The 18858-nt window shown below is 45.5% G+C and overlaps 1 protein-coding gene across 2 annotated transcripts in view; it reads right to left on the minus strand.

Moving 5' to 3' along the window:
- Positions 1 to 11663: 11663 nt before the first annotated feature.
- Positions 11664 to 18858, minus strand: part of APBA1 (amyloid beta precursor protein binding family A member 1) — a 233144-nt gene continuing 225949 nt past the window's right edge. For both annotated transcript variants that reach the window (XM_036856723.1, XM_036856722.1), the window contains 2 exons: positions 16195 to 16335; positions 11664 to 15427 (listed from right to left, as the gene is read on the minus strand). In XM_036856723.1, the coding sequence (XP_036712618.1) occupies positions 15356 to 15427; positions 16195 to 16335 (213 nt within the window). In that variant the 3' untranslated portion in view covers positions 11664 to 15355. The remainder of the gene's footprint in view (positions 15428 to 16194; positions 16336 to 18858) is intronic.

The following is an 18858-nucleotide window of genomic DNA, read 5'->3' on the forward strand; positions in this document are numbered from 1 at the left end:
TGCGGCGGCAGAGGCCAGTGTGAAGTTGCACCAGCCTGAGGCGCACCGTGTGTTTTCCCAGGGAAGTTGTCCCTGGATCACGGGACCCTGGCAGTGGCGGGCTGCACCGGCTCCCAGGAGGGGAGGTGTGGATAGTGACCTGTGCTTGCACACAGGCTTCTTGGTGGCAGCAGCAGCAGCCTTAGTGACTCATGCGCGTCTCTGGGGTCCGCGCTGATCGCCGCGGCTTGCGCTTGTCTGTGGAGCTCGTTTAGGCAGCACTCTTAATCCCCTTTCCTCGCGCACCCTGAAACAATGGTCTCTTGCCTCTTAGGCAGGTCCAGACGTTTTCCCGGACTCCCTCCCAGCTAGCTGTGGTGCACTAGCCCCCTTCAGGCTGTGTTCATGCAGCCAACCACAGTCCTCTCCCTGGGATCCGACCTCTGAAGCCCGAGCCTCAGCCCCCAGCCCCCAGCCCCCACCCGCCCCGGCGGGTGAGCAGACAAACCTCTCTGGCTGGTGAGTGCAGGTCGGCCCCGATCCTCTGTGCGGGAATCTCTCCGCTTTGCCCTCCGCACCCCTGTTGCTGCGCTCTCCTCCGTGGCTCCGAAGCTCCCCCCTCCACCACCCACAATCTCTGCCCGCGAAGGGGCTTCCTAGTGTGTGGAAACCTTTCCTCCTTCACAGCTCCCTCCCACTGGTGCAGGTCCTGTCCCTATTCTTTTGTCTCTCTTTTTTCTTTTTTCTTTTTCCCTACTCAGGTACGTGGGGAGTTTCTTGCCTTTTGGGAGGTCTGAGGTCTTCTGCCAGCGTTCAGTAGGTGTTCTGTAGGAATTGGTCCACATGTAGATGTATTTCTGATGTATTTGTGGGGAGAAAGGTGATCTCCATATCTTACTCTTCTGCCATCTTGAAGCTCCTAGATCTAACCATTTTTAAGTGTAAAGTTCTTTGGCATTAAGTACATTCCCACTGTTGTGCAGCCATAACCACCACCCGTCTTCAGGACTTTTCCCATCTTCTCAAATGGGAATTCCATACCCATTAAACAATAACTCCCCATTCTGCCCTCCCCCAGCCCCTAGCAACTACCATTCTTCTTTCTGTCTCTATGAGTTTGTCTTCTCTAGATATCTCATTAAAGTGAGGTCATGAAGTGTTTGTCCCTTTGTGACTGGCTTATTTCACTTGGCATAGTTGTATTCAGGCTTCATTCATGTTGTAGCATGTGTCAGACTTTGCTTCCTTTTTAAGGCTGTATCATATTCCATTTTGTATGTATACCACATTGTTTATTCATTAACCCTTTGATAGGTACTTGGGTTGCTTCCACTCTGACTATTGTATATAATGCTGCTATGAACATTGGTGCCCGAATATCTGTTCAAGTCCCTGCCTTCAGTTCTTTTTCTGTGCTTTAGTTTTCTGTATAGCATTTATTATCATCCAACAGTTCTCCCTCTACCCCCAACTAGAGATGCAAATGATTTTTGCTTAGAAAAGATAATCCCAAATTTATAGTTGTAGGTCCTTAAAGGACATTAACCAATTATATCTAACCTAGTAATTTCATTCTAATTCCTTTTTTAAAAATCTGTAAATACTTAGTTCTTCAAAGTACTGTTTTGACCAGCTTTACCATCTTACTTGTTTCATCATTAATGAGTTAATAAATCTTTGATGTGTTCATTCTATATTTGTATGAGAGTTAGGTTTTTGTTTTTTAATTAATTATTTATTGAAGTATAGTTGGTTTACAATGTTGTGTTAATTTCTGCTGTACAGCAAAGTGATTCAGTTATACATATATATAGATATAGATATATATAGATATATAGATATAGATACATTCTTTTTTAATATTCTTTTCCATTATGGTTTATCATAGGACACTGAATAGAGTTCTCTGTGCTATACAGTAGGACCTTGTTGTTTATCCATTCTATATATAATAGCTTACATCTGCTAACCCCAACCTCGCACTCCATCCCTCCCCCAACCCCCTCCCCCTTGGCAACCACCAGTCTGTTCTCTATGTCCATGATTCTGTTTCTCTTTCATAGTTAGGTTCATTTGTGTCATATTTTAGATTCCACATATAAGTGACATCATATGGTATTTGTTTCTCTCTTTCTGACTTAGTATGATAATCTCTAGTTGCATGCATGTTGCTGCAAATAGCATTATTTCTTTCTTTTTTATGGCTGAGTAGTATTCCATTGTATATATGTACCATATTGTCTTTATCCATTCATCTGTCGATGGACATTTAGGTTGTTTCCATGTCTTGGCTATTGTGAATAGTGATGCTATGAACATAGGGGTGCATGTATCTTTTTGGATTAGAGTTTTGTCTGCATATATGCCCAGGAGTGGGATTGCTAGATCATATGGTAGTTCTATCAATATTTTTAGTTTTCTGAGGAACCTCCATACTGTTTTCCACAGTGGCTGCACCAACAGTATAGGAGGGTTCCCTTTTCTCTCTCCAGCATTTGTTATTTATAGAGCTTTTAATGATGGCCATTCTGACCAGTGTGAGGTAGTACCTCAATGTAGTTTTGATTTGCACTTGAGAGTCAGATTTTTTTTTTTTTTTTGAGAGTCAGATTTTTGACTTTTAAAAATGTATGCATTGACATTCCAGAAGTTTTTACTAGGAACTAAAAATCTGTATTTGTGGAAAATTAAATGAATTAGTAGTTCATAGTGCTCTGCAAGCAAGCCAGGCTGGGGCTGCAGGTGTGCTGGTGTCCCCTGAACTAAGTGGAGACACCAACAGCATATACACTCACAGGGTTGGGGGCCCTCCTGAGTCGTGGCCACTGCTTGTACAGTCTGGGGACATGCAAATCCTGGGGGAGCTTGTGAAGACCTGGATCTCTGGGGCCCCTGATCCTCACACAGTCCCCACGAGGTAGATGCCATTTTGCAGATGAGGAAACAAGCTCCAAAGGGTTAAGTAACTGAGATCATGGTATAAGGGGAAATTAGAGACGAAAGACTAAAGTGATAGTTCTGTGATGGTTCTCAATGAATGGTTCTGTGTGCATTGCAATGGTTGGGTGGATTTTTTCTCTCTTCAGCAGTTGCAGCAGAGATGAAAGCTGAGAGGGGAAAGCATGAGGTCTTATCTGTGGTAGAGGCAGCTGCACCCATGGGGGCAGACACCACCCGCAGGGGACAGCACACCTCCAGGGGGCTTGCTGAGAGGTGCCAAAGAAGAGGGTCCATCACCAGCTGCCGCTCCCACGTCATCCTGGCAACATGAGGATCGCAGCAGGGTGCTGCCATGTGGGGGAGAGCAGAATGTAGGAAAGGAGCTCTTTACACCCCTTCTTCCCATGGGGTGAGGAAAGAAGTATTTCTCCTGCCCCAAGCCAAGGGAAGGGAACCCCAAGAGAATCACTTGTGAAGTTTGGGTGCCCCAGCCCTCCCCCCACACTGGTGACCATCTTATCTGAGGGACCGGCTGGTGGAAAGCATTGTTGGTGGAGACATGGTTCATGGGATGGCCAAGTGAGAGACGTCAAGGGTCCCCGGCCTCGTCTTCTCTGGGGTATGAGGGAAATAAATGTCACATGAGCTTGCTGGCTGGTGGGACTGGGGCTGCAGACTTGCTGGGGACACAGCTTGGGTTGAGGATGTGTACACTTTAGAGAACTGTGGCCTGAGGGGCCAGTGGGAGGATGGAGCCGAGGGCTGGAGGGACCCCCAGTGCCTGGGGGCTGCTCACCGTTTGTCTATGGGGAGACCCTAGTCAATGAACTGGATCAGCAGAAGGACCCAGACAGGGAGAGGCCTGTGACCTTTCCAAGCCCAACATCTAAAGTTGGGAGATCTCTGCCCAGCTCCCACCCATGACCTTTCCTTAAAGGGGTCATGCAGAGAGGGAGGGAGACAGGGGGAAAGCTAAGCCCTGCCCCTAGCACCTGGAGACAAAGTCTAGCCTGGAGGTGGGGCAGCTCTTTTCTTTTTTTAACTGAAGTATAGTTGATTTACAGTATTGTGATAATTACTACTGTACAGCAAAGTGATTCCGTTATACATATATATACATTTTTAAAATATTCTTTTCCATTATGGTTTATCATAGGATACTGAATATAGTTCTCTGTGCTCTACAGTAGGACCTTGTTGTTTGTCCATCCTATATATAATAGCTTACATCTGCTAACCCCAACCTCCCACTCCATCCTTCCCCAACCCCCTCCCGCTTGGCAACCACCAGTCTGTTCTCTATGTCCATGATTCTATTTCTGTTTCATAGATAGGTTCATTTGTGTCATATTTTAGATTCCATGTAGAAGTGATAGCATATGGTATTTGTCTTTCTCTTTCTGACTTACTTCACTTAGTATGATAATCTCTAGTTGCATCCATGTTGCTGCAAATGGCATTATTTTGTTCTTTTTAAAATAAATTATTTTATTTTATTTTATTTTTTGGCTGCTTTGGGTCTTCATTGCTGCATGCAGGCTTTTCTCTGGTTGCGGTGAGCGGGGGCTACTCTTCGTTGCGGTGCGTGGGCTTCTCATTGCGGTGGCTTCTCTTGTTGCAGAGCACGGGCTCTAGGCGGGCGAGCTTTAGTAGTTGTGGCTCGTGGGCTCTAGAGTGCAGGCTCAGTAGTTGTGGCGCATGGGCTTAGTTGCTCTGCGGCATGTGGGATCTTCCTGGACCAGGGCTCGAACCCATGACCCCTGCATTGGCAGGTGGATTCTTAACCACTGAGCCACCAGGGAAGCCCCATTTTGTTCTTTTTTATGGCTGAGTAGTATTCCATTGTATACATATACCACATCTTTATCCATTCATCTGTTGATGGACATTTAAGTTGTTTCCATGTCTACGCTATTGTGAATAGTGCTGCTATGAACATAGGGGTGCATGTATCTTTTTTTTTTTTTTTCACACACACACACTGTATTTTATTTTTACAAGAGATAAATAGACTGACACCGAGCATTGTACATGGATGACCACAACAAAAGCAACAATGATTGCAATTACCAAACATGAAACACACTCATACTGTGTCATAATATTGACATTCAGTCCAGTAATCCTCCTTTACAGCTCCTTTACTTTGCAGTGAAAATTGATTTGTATATTCTTTGCCTCTGAGTCCTTGTGGGATTTTTTTTTTTAATTCAGACAGAAAGTCACAAAAATTATACTCATCCTCATCAGTTCACTCAGTCCCATGTAATTAATTTTTTTTTTCATCTTGATCTTTTGTTAGCACTTTTATGAGTTCATCAGTTTTTCATTAGAGTTCTGAAAATGCTTATTCATTCAGTTCAGCAGTACAGTCAGTTACCAGAAACCTGTACTTGTCAGAGTCTTTTCCATGAATTTCTTGAAGATGAAACCCTTTTATAGGAACATATTTGCAAAAGCATCAGAGTACACCCAGGACTGTCTGTAAATGACAAAAGACTTAAAAATGACCACAGTTCAAGATTTGATGAAAGTTCATAATAATGCAGTTGACAAGAAAATTAGTTATTTCTGAGATATACATTTTAAAGTAATAACTAGGATTATTACTTATAACATTATACCAGAACATATAAGATTTTTAGAAATTTCATGTAATGCCTGAAACATTTATGTTAACATATTTCCATACAAATAACCCAATGAAAGTTTAGTATTAGTTGTTTTGTTTGTTTGGTTTTTTGTACTTCAGGTTCTTATTAGGCATCAATTTTATACACATCAGTGTATACATGTCAATCCCAATCGCCCAATTCAGCACACCACCATCCCCACCCCACCGCAGTTTTCCCCCCTTGGTGTCCATATGTCCGTTCTCTACATCTGTGTCTCAACTTCTGCCCTGCAAACTGGCTCATCTGTACCATTTTTCTAGGTTCCACATACATGCGTTAATATACGATATTTGTTTTTCTCTTTCTGACTTACTTCACTCTGTATGACAGTCTCTAGATCCATCCACGTCTCAACAAATGACTCAATTTCGTTCCTTTTTATGGCTGAGTAATATTCCATTGTATATATGCACCACAACTTCTTTATCCATTCGTCTGTTGATGGGCATTTAGGTTGCTTCCATGACCTGGCTATTGTACATAGTGCTGCAATGAACATTCGGGTGCATGTGTCTTTTTGAATTACGGTTTTCTCAGGGTATATGCCCAGTAGTGGGATTGCTGGGTCATATGGTAATTCTATTTTTAGTTTTTTAAGGAACCTCCATATTGTTCTCCATAGTGGCTGTATCAATTTACATTCCCACCAACAGTGCAAGAGGGTTCCCTTTTCTCCACACCCTCTCCAGCATTTGCTGTTTGTAGATTTTCTGATGATGCCCATTCTAACAGGAGTGAGGTGATACCTCATTGTAGTTTTGATTTGCATTTCTCTAATAATTAGTGATGTTGAGCATCTTTTCATGTGCTTCGTGGCCGTCTGTATGTCTTCTTTGGAGAAATGTCTATTTAGGACTTCTGCCCATTTTTGGATTGGGGTGTTTGTTTCTTTAATATTGAGCTGAATGAGCTGTTTATATATTTTGGAGATTAATCCTTTGTCCGTTGATTCGTTTGCAAATATTTTCTCCCATTCTGAGGGTTGTCTTTTCGTCTTGTTTATGGTTTCCTTTGCTGTGCAAAAGCTTTGAAGTTTCATTAGGTCCCATTTGTTTATTTTTGTTTTTATTTCCATTACTCTAGGAGGTGGATCAAAAAAGATCTTGCTGTGATTTATGTCAGAGTGTTCTTCCTATGTTTTCCTCTAAGAGTCTTATAGTGTCCAGTCTTACATTTAGGTCTCTAATCCATTTTGAGTTTATTTTTGTGTATGGTGTTAGGGAGTATTCTAATTTCATTCTTTTACATGTAGCTGTCCAGTTTTCCCAGCACCACTTATTGAAGAGACTGTCTTTTCTCCATTGTATATCTTTGCCTCCTTTGTCATAGATTAGTTGACCATAGGTGCGTGGGTTAATCTCTGCGCTTTCTATCTTGTTCCATTGATCTATGTTTCTGTTTTTGTGCCAGTACCATATTGTCTTGATTACTGTAGCTTTGTAATATAGTCTGAAGTCAGGGAGTCTGATTCCTCCAGCTCCATTTTTTTCCCTCAAGACTGCTTTGGCTATTCGGGGTCTTTTGTGTCTCCATACAAATTTTAAGATGATTTGTTCTAGCTCTGTAAAAAATGCCATTGGTAATTTGATAGGGATTGCATTGAATCTGTAGATTGCTTTGGGTAGTATAGTCATTTTCACAATGTTGATTCTTCCAATCCAAGAACATGGTATATCTCTCCATCTGTTGGTATCATCTTTAATTTCTTTCATCAGTGTCTTATAGTTTTCTGCATACAGGTCTTTTGTCTCCCTAGGTAGGTTTATTCCTAGGTATTTTATTCTTTTTGTTGCAATGGTAAATGGGAGTGTTTCCATAATTTCTCTTTCAGATTTTTCATCATTAGTGTATAGGAATGCAAGAGATTTCTGTGCATTAATTTTGTATCCTGCAACTTTACCATATTCATTAATTAGCTCTAGCAGTTTTCTGGTGGCAGTTTTAGGATTCTCTATGTATAGTGTCATGTCATCCGCAAACAGTGACAGTTTTACTTCTTCTTTTCCAATTTGTATTCCTTTTATTTCTTTTTCTTCTCTGATTGCCATGGCTAGGACTTCCAGAACTATGTTGAATAATAGTGGTGAGAGTGGACATGTATCTTTTTGAATTATAGTTGTGTCTGGATATATGCCCGGGAGTGGGATTGCTGGATCATATGGTAATTCTATTTTTAGTTTTCTGAGGAACCTCCATACTGTTTTCCACAGTGGCTGCACCAACTTACATTCCCACTAGCAGTTAGGAGGGTTCCCTTTTCTCCACACCCTCTCCAGCATTTGTTGTTTGTAGACTTTTTAATGATGGCCATTCTGACTGGTGTGAGGTGGTACCTCACTGTAGTTTTGATTTGCATTTCTCTAATAATTAGCGATGTTGAGCATCTTTTCATGAGCCTATTGACCATCTGTATTGCTTCTTTGGAAAAATGTCTGTTTAGGTCTTCAGCCCATTTTTGGACAGGGTTGTTTGGTTTTTTGTTGTTGAGTTGTATGAGCTGTTTGTATATTTTGGAAATTAAGCCCTTGTTGGTCTCATTGTTTGCAAATATTTTCTCCCATTCTGTAGGTTTTTTGTTTTGTTTATGGTTTCCTTTGCCGTGCAAAAACTTGTTAAGTTTGATTATGTCCCATTTGTTTATTCTTATTTCTGTTGCCTTGGGTGACCAACTTAAGAGCACATTGGTACGATTTACATCAGAGAATGTTTTGCCTATGCTCTCTTCTAGGAGTTTTATGGTGTCATGTCTTACATTTAAGTCTTTAAGAGGTGGGGCAGCTTTGAATAGGAATTGAGGTTTGCAAAAGATAGGAACCTGGAAAGAAAAGAGTGTAAGAACCAAGAGACCAAAAAGTATAATGCTGTTCATCAGCTGTGATAGAACGGGAAGTCCTAGCACAGTTGGGAGCCGTTGGAAAAATAAACATAAGTCCTTGAATGCTCTGTGCCTCAGTTTCCTCATCTACAAAATGGGCATACTAGTGGCATCTACCTCTTTGAGGTGCTGTGAGGATTAACTGAGTTAATCTGTGTAAAGTGCTGGAACAGTGCCTGGTACATAGAAGGTACTGAAAGAGAGGCTGTTGGTCATTTTCCAAGTTGTAACTTCTCCACACATTAGTAAGATGTGTTTTCTTTCTGATTCCTTGACAGCAGACATCTCTATGTGGTGAGATCTGCCTTCTGTGAGAGGGGAGAAAGGTGGGGAGGGAGCCCCTGGGGCCAGGCTGCAGGACAGCCAGAGTGGACACAGGCTGCAGGACAGCCAGAATGGCCACATTCTGTCCCCAAAGGCCTTCAGCAGCCCTAACTCATGGACCCTCAAGAGCTGGGACTAGGCTTTGTAGGGGGAAGACTGGGCAGTGGTGTCCACAGAGGAGAAGCATTAAGGGCATTTTGCTTTAGAAACATGGCTAGATACTCTGTGTTGGGGAACTGGGTGCCCCCAGCCCATCACTGACAGCAGGGAAGTCATGCCTAGCAAGCTTAAAAAGCAGAATTGTAAAGAGCACCAGAAGAGCCTTCAGCCAGGCCAAGTGGGGGAGACGGGACAGGGCAGAGCTTCCCTTCCACTATCTACTTAACCAAGGCTACCTCCCCTCATTGGACATTTCTTGAGGGAGGTAATTAATCTCTATTTCTCTTCCTCCCCTTAGAAGTCCAGAGGCTTCCTCTCTCCCATTCAGTGTACTCCAAGGAGGCCGACAAGACTGGATTATCGGCTTTATCAGGTGACACAGCCTATTGTGTTTTTTTTTCTCTTATTGGTAAGTTTTCTGTGTTGTGGTATACAGATGAATTTATTTTTTTTATTGGGGTATAGTTCTTTTACAATGTTGTGTTAGTTTCTATACAGCAGGTTCTCATTAGTTATCTATTTTATACATATTAGTGTATATACGTTAATCCCAATCTCCCAGTTCATCCCATGCCTCCCTTGCACCTCTTGGTGTCATACGTTTGTCCTCTACATCTGTGTCTCTATTTCTGCCTTGCAAACCAGTTCATCTGTACCATTTTTCTAGATTCCACGTATATGCATTAATATACATATATGTTTTTCTCTTTCTGACTTGCTTCACTCTGTATGACAGTCTCTAGGTCCATCCACGTCTCTACAAATGACCCAATTTCGTTCCTTTTATGGCTGAGTAATATTCCATTGTATATATGTACCACATCTTCTTTATCCATTCATCTGTCAATGGACATTTAGGTTGCTTTCATAACGTGCCTATTGTAAATAGTGTTGCAATAAACATTGGGGTGCATGTGTCTTTTTGAATTACGGTTTTCTCTGGGTATATGCCACTATTACTCAACATAGTTTTGGAAGTCCTAGCCATGGCCATCAGAGAAGAAAAAGAAAAAAAAGGAATACAAATTGCAAAAGAAGAAGTAAAACTCTCACTCTTTGCAGATGACATGATACTATACACAGCCACCAGAAAACTACAAGAGCTAATCAATGAATTTGGCAAAGTTGCAGGATACAAAATTAATGCACAGAAATCTCTTGCATTCCTATACACTAACAATGAAAGATCAGAAAGAGAAATTAAGTAAACAATCCCATTCACCATTGCAACAAAAAGAACAAAAATACCTAGGAATAAACCTACCTAGGGAGACAAAAGACCTGTATGCAGAAAACTATAAGACACTGATGAAAGAAATTAAAGAAGACACAAACAGGTGGAGAGATATACCACGTTCTTGGATTGGAAGAATCAATATTGTGAAAATGACTATACTACCCAAAGCAATGTACAGATTCAATGTACTCCCTATCAAATTACCAATGGCATTTTTCACAGAACTAGAACAAAAAATCTTAAAATTCGTATGGAGACACAAAAGACCCTGAATGGCCAAAGCAATCTTGAGGAAAAAAAAAAATGGAGCTGGAGGAGTCAGACTCCCTGACTTCAGACTATACTACAACGCTACAGCAATCAAGACAGTATGGTATTGGCGCAAAAACAGAAATATAGATCAATGGAACAGGATAGAAAGCCCAGAGATAAACCCATGCACCTATTGTCAACTAACCTGTGACAAAGGAGGCAAGGATATACAATGGAGAAAAGACAGCCTCTTCAATAAGTGGCACTGGGAAAACTGGACAGCTACATGTAAAAGAATGAAATTAGAACACTCCCTAACACCACACACAAAAATAAACCCCAAATGGATTAAGGACCTAAATATAAGGCCAGACACCATCAAACTCTTAGAGGAAAATATATGCAGAATACTCTTTGACATAAATTGCAGCAAGACCTTTTTTGACCCACCTCCTAGAGAAATAGAAATAAAAACAAAAATAAACAAATGGGACCTAATGAAACTTAAAAGCTTTTGCACAGCAAAGGAAACCATAAACGAGATGAAAAAACAACCCTCAGAATGGGAGAAAATATTTGCAAACGAATCAACGGACAAAGGATTAATCTCCAAAATATACAAACAACTCATGCAGCTCAATATCAAAAAAACAAACAGCCCAATCAAAAAATAGGCAGAAGACCTAAACAGACATTTCTCCAAAGAAGACATACAGATGGCCAAGAGGTACGTGAAGAGATGCTCAACATCACTTATTATTAGAGAAAAGCAAACCAAAACTACAATGAGGTATCACCTCACACCGGTTAGAATGGTCATCATCAGAAAATCTACAAACAATAAATGCTGGAGACGGTGCGGAGAAAAGGGAACCCTCTTGCACTGTTGGTGGGAACGTAAATTGATACAGCCACTATGGAGAACAGTATGGAGGTTCCTTAAAAAACTAAAAATGGAACTACCGTACAACCCAGCAATCCCACTGCTGGGCATATACCCTGAGAAAACCATAATTCAAAAAGATACAGCCTATTGTGTTTTACAGCTGAGTTGGTTTCACAGAACCTGCCTGTTTAGGAAATGGTTTGTGGGCAGTGAGCAGGTCCCACGGGATGGGTAGGAGGTGGCCTTTTGGGACGATGACATCTTTCCCCCACTTTCAGTCTTGTCCCTCCCCCAAAACAGTAAGACACTCAGCCCGGGCCAAGAGGTGAAGTTCTTGTTTATTGTTGCGGCAACTCTTACAGACATTAGCGTTCAGTTAAATAAAGGAAGAGAACACATTAAATACATCACAACCCCCAAAACGGTATGGAGGAGGGGAGGGCGGGCCAGCCCGGTGACCAGACTGTCAGAGGAAGTACATTCAGTGGGTGTGCGGCATCAACATTCCAGGCTCACGTGTATATAGATCTTATTTATATATTTATTTATATTTATATATAGAGATCATTGAGTTTTGTGTATACAAAGAACCATATTGTTACAAATACAATACTATACTTCTCCCAGCGCTTTACAATAAGCTCTATTTCACCCTCTTTACAGAACAATAGTACAAGTTCATACTCTAGGGACTGCTGAATATGTACACGAAATTTCCTTCCCACACGGTCCTCACGACTGCCTTGATGGAGGGTCGGGACGTAAGATCAGGGTTGTGTGCTCAAGTCGGAGTCAACCAGGGAAGGAGCAGACAGACATGAAACTCAAACCAGCAAGTGGCCTTGTCAGTGGGAGAGTAAACACACCTAAGAGGAGGTGCCCTTGGTTGTAAACATTGTTAACAGCCTCACCGCTGGGCTGAGGGACCCAAGGAGGGCTTGTGGGTGGGTCTCATCTGCGTGCGGACGGGGTGGCGGGTGTGAAAAGGGGTGGTGGGAGTGATGGGGAGGTAGTAGGTTACTCTGGGACTCTCTGAGGCCGGTGCTGACGGGCAATGTTCAGAAAGCAGAGCCGGCTGCAGGGACTCGGAGTCCGGCGCCCCGTGATGGGCTCCAGGCCTGGAGGAGCCGCTCCGGTGCGGGGAGCAGGCTCCAGGCATTGGTCTCTGGGGGCTTCATCCTCTTGTGAACCCAAGGCTGATGGTGGCTCCCTGAAATGCTCACATGTGAGAAGGCAGAGGCAGGGTGGGTTCTGGTGCATCCTGGCTGGACCAGGAAGGGTAGACGGATCTAGGAATCTGTCCCCAAAGCTGAGTCACCAAGATGTCCTAGCCAAGCGGCAAGAGTGGCTTTCTGCCCGGGGCCACGTTTGGGAAGGCTGTTCTGTACATAGTCTTCCCCATTACACGGGGTTTCAGATATTTACATATGTAACTATATATACTGGGATGTCAGAAGGGAAACAGACCACCACTTCCCGTGGGACTTTCAAAAACAGAGTTACTATTAAGATTCTGCCTCCTTGGTTAACTTCCGAACGTGGGCTGATTCCCTCCATCCAGTGGGAGCAGAGAAACGAATACACTGCAGTCTGCTGAACCTGGACCAAGCTACAGAAACATTCGCTATCTGGGCGTGAGGAGCCACTTACACGAACACAAAGGTATGTGGCGGATAATCTTATGCTAAAATGTTAGCCTCCTAGGAGAGTTTACCAAACTGGCCTTTTCAGCACCTGTCAAACTTCCCAAGATTTTTGTGCGGTAGCAATAGAAAGTATATTCTGTCTCTTCTCTCCTTTGGGTGAAGAGCCTTATGTAACTATGTGGGCGGCTGCCCAGGGACGTGCTGGTGGGGTTCCCGTCCCCTGGTCGATTGCGGGGGCTCTGAATGGGCCCTCGGGCAGGCGGCTCAAGCGGTCACCCTGGGAGCAGATGGCATGAGCCTCTCTCCAGTGACTTCCCAAGGCTCCTCATGCCTGAAAAATACCACCCAGAATGCTTCATTCCTGTTTTACTCGCTCCTTCTGGCAAAGGAAAGATGAACTGAGGACTCTTTAGTATTTAATTATATGTCATCAGACACTACGGTTTGGTAAATGGAGCTGAGGTTCCTGGCTCCTCACGTTTGCGGTGGGTCAGCCTTGGGGCTGGTCTCCCAGCAGCATTCAGCTAAGTGTCCTCAAAAGTCATCCAGGGGTCCCAGACTGGACCCTTGGAGAAGGGGCAGCCCCTTCCTAAAGGGGACATGTGGGCAGCACAGCCACTCTTCAGCAGGGCCTGTCCCACGGTCACACTGGGAGTCCAGCCACTGACGCCGCTGAAACAACTGGCTTTCCTGACTCGAAGCAGAAAACTCAAGACGGCACAGAGATCCCAGGGGCACTGACCACACAGCTCTCTGGCGCAAGTATCTTGTTCCCAATCTTTTCCTATTCACTTTCTCCCTCCCTGAAATCCCTCCATTCGACGTATAAATCCATACTATCCAACACGTGCTCACCGGGTTCCTATTTCCACGGACACAACATAAATAACGCAGATGTTGAGAACAGGGACTATATTATTATCACAAAATATATTAGTTTCTCTTCCCCATCTTTGCAGAGGTCACGAACAAAACAAAACAAAAACCAAACCAAGCCACACCCCACCCACATGGAAACAAAATGCTCTTTGGACCAAGAGGAAGTGAAAACTGGTTCAGAATCATATTACTAAAACATCTGCACCAAACTGAGACAAAACCCATGGACATGAGGCACCTGATGAAACACGTAACGTTCCACACCAAATAAAAGCTTTTTCAGGCCCACGAGGCAGCAAGATGTTTCTGGAACACATTTGGGGATTCTTAGGCATCGCTTGAGGTCATGATTGTCCCCTTAGTTTTGTGGTTTATATACTGTTCTGGCCTCTCAAATGTCACATCCTACCTTGGGCCAGGAAGCATAACAGGATTCCACCCGGCCTCATCTTCAGGGGGAACAGTCCATCGTTCCCAGACTCCCAGTGTGGGATGTGTGTGTCCGGGTGGAGGCGCGAGGGGGGTCCACCAGAACACTTCTAGCCAAGGCGGTGCTGGCAGGGCCAGGCCTCAGCCTCAGAGGGGCGGCTCTCTCCAGACAGGGCTCACCAGTCCCTGCAGGCCTCACCTGCTGGGGGAAGGGGCCTCACAGGGAGGTGACATGGGTTTTCCAGGGGCTCTGGGTGCTTCACTGGCAGCAGGGAGGAGGGAAGGCTGAAATATATTCAAGTGAGACTCTGTACGTACGTGTGATCTAGAAGGAGGCAGGAAGCACCGGCCTGTGTTTAGCTAATGGTTGGTAACCTTGGGAAGCCACGGATGCCCTGGGAATCGCCCAGTTCTCTGCAACACGAAGGTATTCTTGTCCACGGCAGTTCCCCTTCTATCCTGGGTGAAAAGGTTCGCATTAGAAAACACAATTATGTTGAAACTAAAACTAGTTATAGAAGAGGCATAAGGTTGGCTCAGAAATTCTGGGCAGAAATAATGTATGGTGCCCCACGTACACGGTGGGCAGGCATATCTGTAAAGACACGGGCTGGTCCTCCCTGTTACTACCATATTCCCGTAAATTGACTGGAGGAGAGCGGAGATCAGCGGTTGGATCGTAGGCACTGCTGAATCGGCTTCTTCACCACCCCTAGGAGTTCCTTCTAAGAGGTCTGCACCTCTTGGGAAGGGAAGATTCTTCCTGAGCGGTGACAACCCTCCTCAGGACCCCCAAGGGCCCTTCAGGATGGTCCTGGGCAGATTCTGGGTGGATATTGGGTGCTCTCCAGCCTCAAGGGAGTGCATACAAAACTTCCCTGGTGTTAAAAACAAAAAAAAGCAAACTAGAGAGAGACAGAGAAGGAGGTCTCTGTGGATTCTTTTCCTCCTGTGTCAAACCGAGTGCTGGGTATGAGAGGGGAACGTCTCAGTGGGCACACAGATGCAGCACGAGAAACACAACCACAAGTGAGGAGAGTCCTCCATGCATGCTGCCCGGGGTGGGGCGTGGCCTCAGATGTAGACGGGCTGTTCCTGGGCCGTCAGCAGTCTGTACATGGCAGCCGGCATCGTCTTCATGTGAATCTGAGGGCAGAAACACACTTTAGCGGGGGTACTGAGGCTGCGGGAGCTGTGTGGGCACTGCCCCAGGGCTGGCGGGAGAGGCGGCACCTCTTGCCATGGGACGCCTTTGAAGGTACACCTCTCGTCCCCCCACCATTCCTAACAGGGGCCTGACCCAGGTGGCCTCCAGGAAGTGTGGAATCCATGGGCTTCTAAAAAGTTAGGGGTGACAGAGAGTGAACAATGAAAACCAGGTAAGGTGGTTTATTTCCCAAAAGCTCTTGCTCTCACCAGGCCTTTTTTTTATTTTAAAAGGAGAAAACCCTTAAAACAGAAGGAGGACCACTGTGGGATTTTGGCTGCTCCTGCCTCCCTCCCTCCGCCGGCAGGAAGTCAGCCCCAGAACAGCTGTTCTGACCCCTGCCCAGCCACACCAGGGAACTGGCTCTGGGGAGCTGCTGATTAGACTTGAATCTAAGACTTAAAATCTTCCAGGCACAGTTGGCGGGATTAGCTGGGAAAAATGGAGAGAGCTTGGGCAGCTATGGCGAGAAGATGCCCAGATCTGAGAACTAAAAAGAGGAGGTGGGCAAGTGATGCCAGGGGAGAAGGCTGAGGGTGATGTGACGGGATTTTCTAAGATAACCACTCGTTACCAGGTTTAAATTCTGGTCCGAGGCAGACTGTTCAGTTGTGGAGGTGTGCTGAGGACAGGGAAGGACGCTCAGGAGGGCTTCGTGGAGGGGGCGAGGGCTCCAGGGGACCCCCAGCTCCCGACTCTCCCTTACCTCCCCAACAGCATTGGAGAGGATGTGCACGATCTTCTCGTGTGGGGTGGCGACCACGCTCTGCCCGTTGATTTCAATGATGCGATGTCCCACGCGGACGCCTCCTCTCTCCGCTATTCCCCCTCGCATGAGGCTGCAGATCTATCAGAGTCAAAGGCCAAGTTACCCACCCTGGCCGGCACCGCCTGCTAGGGAACTGGGTGGGGGTGGGAGACTGTCTTTTCTAGAATCCCCCATCCCCAGCACTCTCAGCTCTGAGGAGCTGCCATGGTCAGGCTGTGGACATTTACATCTCTTTGTTTCTTTTTATAAGAGATAGGACTCTGGATGCCCAGATGGCCCCCTTGTTCTCGCACTCTGCACCGGGGATGCAGCACATCACTGGATTTCGCGGCACAGTGAATTCTGAGTACTTTTCATCCCAGCTCCGTCTTGGTAAAAAGAGCTATTTGGGCCTGTCACAGAGCTGCCAATGTTTTCAAACTGTCAGCCTGTGTAACCCAGTTTAGTATTATCTGGGACTCAAACACTGAACTGTGTAATGCTAGCAGCCCACTTTTTAGGGTCACAGTTACCTGAGTTAAAATGGGGCTAGAACCTGCTAGAACCCCACTTTGTGTTCCAAAGTGTGGCCGGCTGGAAGGCAGAAGCTCCCTTTGGCCGTCCCAACTCAGTGGTTCTTGTTCAAACATCCCTTCTGGCAGAAATGATAACGTGGCTGGTTTTCGTCTCAGTGCAGCCAGGCACTGGGGTGGGCAGAGGCTGCAGGCTGGGGGAGGGCTCTGGGCTCAGCACTGCAGGATATAGCCACCCCTACCTCACACACAAAGCAATCGGAATTTCCCAAAGAACATGGTTTGAATTTACAGAGCTGACTTTTCACTCCTGACTGTGCAACTTTCTTTAAAAGCCTATGCAGGGGACTTCCCTGGTGGCTCAGTGGTTAAGAACCTGCCTGCCAATGCAGGGACACAGGTTCGATCCCTGGTCCGGGAAGATCCCACATGCCGCGGAGCAACTAAGCCCGTGCGCCACAACTGCTGAGCCTGCGCTCTAGAGCCCGCGAGCCACAACTACTGAAGCCCACGCACCTAGAGCCCATGCTCCACAATAAGAGAAGCCACCGCAATGAGAAGCCCGCGTACCACAGAGAAGAGTAGCCCCCGCTAGCTGCAGCTAGAGAAAGCCCGTGCGCAGCAACGAAGACCCAATACAGCCAAAAATAAATAAATAAAATAAATAAATTTATAAAAAAAAAAATTAAGGGAGGAAAAAGAATAGGTTTTTCTTTTTTTTAAATTTATTTATTTTATGGCTGTGTTGGGTCTTCGTTTCTGTGCGAGGGCTTTCTCTAGTTGTGGCAAGTGGAAGCCACTCTCCATCGCGGTGCGCGGGCCTCTCACTATCGCGGCCTCTCTTGTTGCGGAGCACAGGCTCCAGATGCGCAAGCTCAGTAATTGTGGCTCATGGGCCCAGCTGCTCCACGGCATGTGGGATCTTCCCAGACCAGGGCTCGAACCCGTGTCCCCTGCATTGGCAGGCAGGTTCTCAACCACTGCGCCACCAGGGAAGCCCAAGAATAGGTTTTTCTATCTGCAAAGATGAATGCAGAGAGAGGGAGGGCACATCCAAAATCTATAATATCAAGAAGGTTACGGATATGTCACCAAAGCCCAGAACTACTATGAGTCCAGAACAAGGCAAACCAGGACAAAAAGGGAGTACTACTGAGTATGGAGTTTCTGTTTGGGATGAAGAAAAAGTTCTGGAAATAGCACTGAACTGTATGCTTAAAAATGATTTAAATGGCAAACTTAATGTTGTGTATGTTTTATCACAATAAAGGGGGAAAAAAAAAAAGTATTTGAAGGCAGACATCCAGGTGATGGAAGTACTCTTTATCTCCCAAGTGCCAAATTCAGGTTAAAAAGGCAAGGCAGGGGCTTCCCTGGTGGCACAGTGGTTGAGAGTCTGCCTGCCAATGCAGGGGACACGGGTTCGAGCCCTGGTCTGGGAAAATCCCACATGCCGCGGAGCAACTAGGGCCGTGAGCCACAACTACTGAGCCTGCGCGTCTGCAGCCTGTGCTCCGCAACAAGAGAGACCGCGATAGTGAGAGGCCCGCGCACCGCAATGAAGAGTGGCCCCCGCTTGCCGTAACTAGAGAAAGCCCTTGCACAAAAACGAAGACCCAACACAGCTAAATAAATAAATAAATAAATAATAAAAATAAAGGAATTCCCTTAAAAAAAAAAAAAATGGCAAGGCAGAGATCATTCAGGCATAACCCCTACAGGGCTGGGGTCTCAGCCTGGGCTGCGCTGGTATCACCAAGGGTTTGGAAGCCCAGCCCCCAGGGCTCTTCACCCCCTGCCCTGGGAAGCTGCTGGCTGGGGGGGTTGGGAAGGTGGGTACCTCAGACTATCTCAAGCTGGCAGCTGGGAGGGTCACCCTGCGCATCACAGAGTCGCTGGGCTCTGGGGCACATGGATCTGGGAGTGTCCCTCTCTTCCCCCACAGGAGGCACAGAAATCTCTGCCCATGGAGGAAGTGAGTCTGCCTTCACCCATTCGTCCCTTCCTTGCTGGATTCTTTCCGGTAAATGACCAGCTTTCAAGAATAGCCCCAAAACCCAAACCCTGGGCCGCGGTTTTGTGTGTCAGA

This window comes from Balaenoptera musculus, chromosome 6 (genome assembly GCF_009873245.2).
Source record: "Balaenoptera musculus isolate JJ_BM4_2016_0621 chromosome 6, mBalMus1.pri.v3, whole genome shotgun sequence".
NCBI classification, from domain to species: Eukaryota; Metazoa; Chordata; class Mammalia; order Artiodactyla; family Balaenopteridae; genus Balaenoptera; species Balaenoptera musculus.